The sequence below is a fragment of the Triticum urartu genome, unplaced genomic scaffold (genome assembly GCF_003073215.2).
Source record: "Triticum urartu cultivar G1812 unplaced genomic scaffold, Tu2.1 TuUngrouped_contig_4715, whole genome shotgun sequence".
In the NCBI taxonomy this organism is placed as follows: domain Eukaryota; kingdom Viridiplantae; phylum Streptophyta; class Magnoliopsida; order Poales; family Poaceae; genus Triticum; species Triticum urartu.
This window is the reverse complement of record NW_024115327.1, coordinates 8,054-11,856: the sequence shown is the minus strand read 5'-3', so window position 1 is coordinate 11,856 and position 3,803 is coordinate 8,054. Positions and strand designations below refer to the sequence as shown.

Here is a 3,803-nt window from a genome sequence, read left to right as displayed (position 1 = left end):
ACTAGATACATCTTAGAAGCTGCCTATGTACAAACTACATAAAGATCAGTCCACCACAGAAAGTGTGTATATTAGTGCATAGTATAAAATCATAAAATATACTAACGGACGCCGAAAAGCTAGTAAACATAAAATACAAAGAGCTTCTCAAGGTTAAGAATCTCAGAGCAACGCGTCTTATTTGTCGTCAAAATAGCTAGTAAACAGTCCTGTCCATACGAACCACGTGTCGATCGACCAGTACTCTCGCAGGTCAAACTCTTTGCGTGCTGAATGTATCTAAAGGTAGAAATTCGGACCACCGACTCGTTTGATTTATTTTCTCTCCTGTTCTTTTGGCAAACTTGACGCTTTTTTTCCTTGAGTACAACAACTTTATTGACTTGGTTAGAGAAAATGCAAGTGTCATGTGCTGTTGAGAGGTCAGGCTATAGATGACTCATAATATTATAGTACTCCGTACGCTTTCATGCATGCACCGCCATCGTTGTTGTTCATAGAGTCGCCTTTTGAATGGTTCTGTACTTTGGTGTGGAAGAAGAACGCAAGTTCGCATCACGCTAGAATAAGTACAAAAGCGCACCGTACTGCCGTACGCTTGCATGCGTAAGGTAGAGACTCGTGGAGTCATGCATGTGGTACTTTGGCGTGCAAGAAGTTCGTACGTGCCGATGCATTGTGCTAGAATACACCATTGACCAATGCTCTCATATTGATCTTTCTCGTAACACATTACAAGCCCTTACAAGTACAATGAAATTAATCGCATGGTATATATGCAAGGTACAATGAAATTAATCAACAGGTAAGCCATCTCGGGAAATACAAATATTGTCTCAAAAAGTACAATAAAATTAAGGAGATATATGCAAGGTATAAGAAACGATGCATATTCTCATATTGCTCATTCGCATAACATGATACAAGCCCCAGTTACTATTGACTAAGGCCTACATAAGCGCCCAAAAAGCAGGTGGTCGGGGAAACCACACCGGCAAAATGGGGTGCCCCACCTTGATGGGTACGTATGTATATATGTATACGCGCACTGTATACATTGAGGTAAGAAGATACTAACGTACTACACGTGTTGTGGCGTGCTGTTGGGTGGGGTAGCAGGTACGGCCAGGATGGCATTGCGTTTGCCACGCTCAGATATGCTGTTCTCAGCGAACTTGAGTCCGGCCATGTGGAGACCCTTGCCCTTCTCCTCCTCCGTCCACTCGGCGGCATAGTACTCCTCCTCGGTGGCGTCCGCGCTGGGAGGGACAAGCATGGAGCCCCACTGTGGGAAGTGCACGAGAATGACGGGGAGCGTGCACACCATGATCATGATGCCCATGTACTGGAGTCCTTTGCCGGTGGTGTATTGCGATGAAGTGAAGAAGAGGAGCTGTGTGAGACCGCCACCCACATTACCGCCTGCACCGGTCATGCCAGAGACGAGCCCGAGGGAGCGGCGGGAGACGAAGGGGATGACACCATAGACAGCGCCGCATGCAGCCTCGACACAGATGGAGTACAGGACCATGCATGCTATGGAGGTGGGAAGGGTGGATGCACGACCGAGACAAAGGCAGAAGACTCCACCAGCAGTCTGGAGGATCCAGATGTTCCAGAGTCGGGCACGCATGCCGAAGTAGCGAGCACCAAGGTCGGAGAGGTACCCGCCCATGGGGCGTGCAAAGATATTGGCCAAGCCAAAGCAGGCGGCGATGATACCTGCTTTTCGAAGGTCGAGGTAGAAACTATCGTAGTAGTACCCGGCAATCACGTTGTTTGAGGTGAGCTCGACGCCCATGCAATAGCCATAGATGAAGACAAAGATCCAGGTTCGATAGTTGGTGACGGCTCCACGGAGAACCTTGGAGAACTTGTCCTTGTTCATGTCACCATTTTTTTGGAGGTTCCTCAGGTTGCCATCGGGAAGGTCCTGTCCCAAGGTGAGCACGAGCAAGCCCATCACCACCAACATCATTCCTGGCACGAAGTAGGCGATGCGCCACGCGGTGAAACGTGTCGCACCACATGCCTTGATGGCATCGAAGACGAAAGGCATGATGAGCTGTGTGGCACCTCCACCCATGTCTCCCCACCCCGCTGTTAAGCCGCCGACTGTCCCAATGATCTTGCTATTGAACATGGTGCTGATCCAGTATTGGCATGACACAAAGGTGGCAAGTGAGACACCGATGAGGAAGCGTACAATGATGTATCCGGCGGGACTGTCGATGACGGACATGCAGAACACTGCCGGTGCAGAAAGCATGATGAGGAAAGCACCGCCGTAGCGTGGGCCAAGAAGGTCGCAGATGGCGCCCATGGCCAGCCTTGAGAAGATGGCACCAGACACAGAGGCAACCCCAGCGTTGCCGATGTCAGCCTTGGTGAGGTTGAGGTTGTCGCGAATGATGGGGATGAGTGGTGCGGCGGCGAAGGTGGAGACAACGCAGGTGAAGAAGGACATCCATCCAAGGTGGAATGCACGCATGTGTGGGTTGCCGAAGGAGAAGATTTTGATGGACTTGGCCTTGTGCTCAGAGTCCACCGGCAGCGAGAAGTTGGTGGATGCTGCGGTGGCGCCTGTCGAACCGATCTCCATTTCCATGTCCTCTTCTGTTGAGGCCCGAAGCCTTCTTCTTTCCTTGGTACTTAGCTCTCTTCAGAGCTGCACCGCGGACTGAAGAGGCGAGAGCTAGGTAGCTAAGTCTCTATGTTGTAATGGTTGGGTGCTCAAGAGGTTAGAAGGATACATGTATTTATAGCATGCACGGTCCTTACTTCAGTTTGACACGTTCTCTGTCGTATCCTGACGTTTCCTTTTGTCCCCATTTCTCTTGATCTGCTGAAATTAACGCACAACATCAGTCACATGTTTGACCTCTTCTGCTTCTTAATTAGTAAGAGCGTCCATCTGTCTCGTTGAACTTATCAGGCTGTTTCGTTGAACTTATCGGGGTTGCCGGTGAAAACTATGTATGGGTTCTAACAGGTTCTAAAACAAAGTCCATTATGATGGGAATGCCATGCTATACAAACATGTAAATTCTCAAGTTTGCACTGAAATTTTGAAAAATAATAATAATATGGTTTTCCATGGAGCTGTCGTACGCAACAACTTGTTTTCAATTGGATTTTTTTCTCATATCTTTAGGTATGTGCATATTTCACACATCATCATATGCATGATACTGGCCGTGAACCTGTGTTTTAACACATGACATATGTATAGATACTAGGCGACGTGTGTTTTTCATGTAGTGTGATGTATGATACTTTTTTTTGCTGGTGTATGATACTTCCTACTGTGATCAGCCTTCTCAACAAGTAAAGGAAAAATAGTGATTAATGGAAATTTTAGGGCGTCACACCCTAGGTAGTGAATGCCAAGCATGCCAATAAATGGAGAGTAACTAAGACATGCAGTGGATGGTTTTTCTTTTTTTGAAAGAGAAGTATTTTGAATGAATGCTTGATTATTGAAAAACGATTCAATTTCTCTTGAGAAAGGTAGAGGGAGGAGAATGTGGCCTTTTATTTGTGATGATTTTTAAGATTGTTCTTATATACTCCCTCCGTCCTTTAAAGAGTGTACTTCCAATTTTGTTGGAGGGTCGGACTATTTCAAAGTTTGACCGAGTTTGTGCAAAAATATATCAATATTTGTGAAATCAAATAGGTATATGATGAAAATATATTCTATTATGAATTTAATGCTACTAATTTCATGGCATAAATATTGATGTATTATTGTATAATTACGGTCAAACATTAAAATGTTTGAATTTCCAACAAAGTTGGAA

The 3,803-nt window shown here is 46.0% G+C and overlaps 1 protein-coding gene across 1 annotated transcript; it reads right to left on the bottom strand.

Moving 5' to 3' along the window:
• Positions 1 to 928: 928 nt before the first annotated feature.
• On the bottom strand, positions 929 to 2,706 carry LOC125528214 (high-affinity nitrate transporter 2.1-like). The gene has a single exon (XM_048692715.1). The coding sequence runs from the start codon at positions 2,606 to 2,608 to the stop codon at positions 1,082 to 1,084; it is 1,527 nt and encodes a 508-aa protein (XP_048548672.1). The 5' UTR covers positions 2,609 to 2,706; the 3' UTR covers positions 929 to 1,081.
• Positions 2,707 to 3,803: the final 1,097 nt, after the last annotated feature.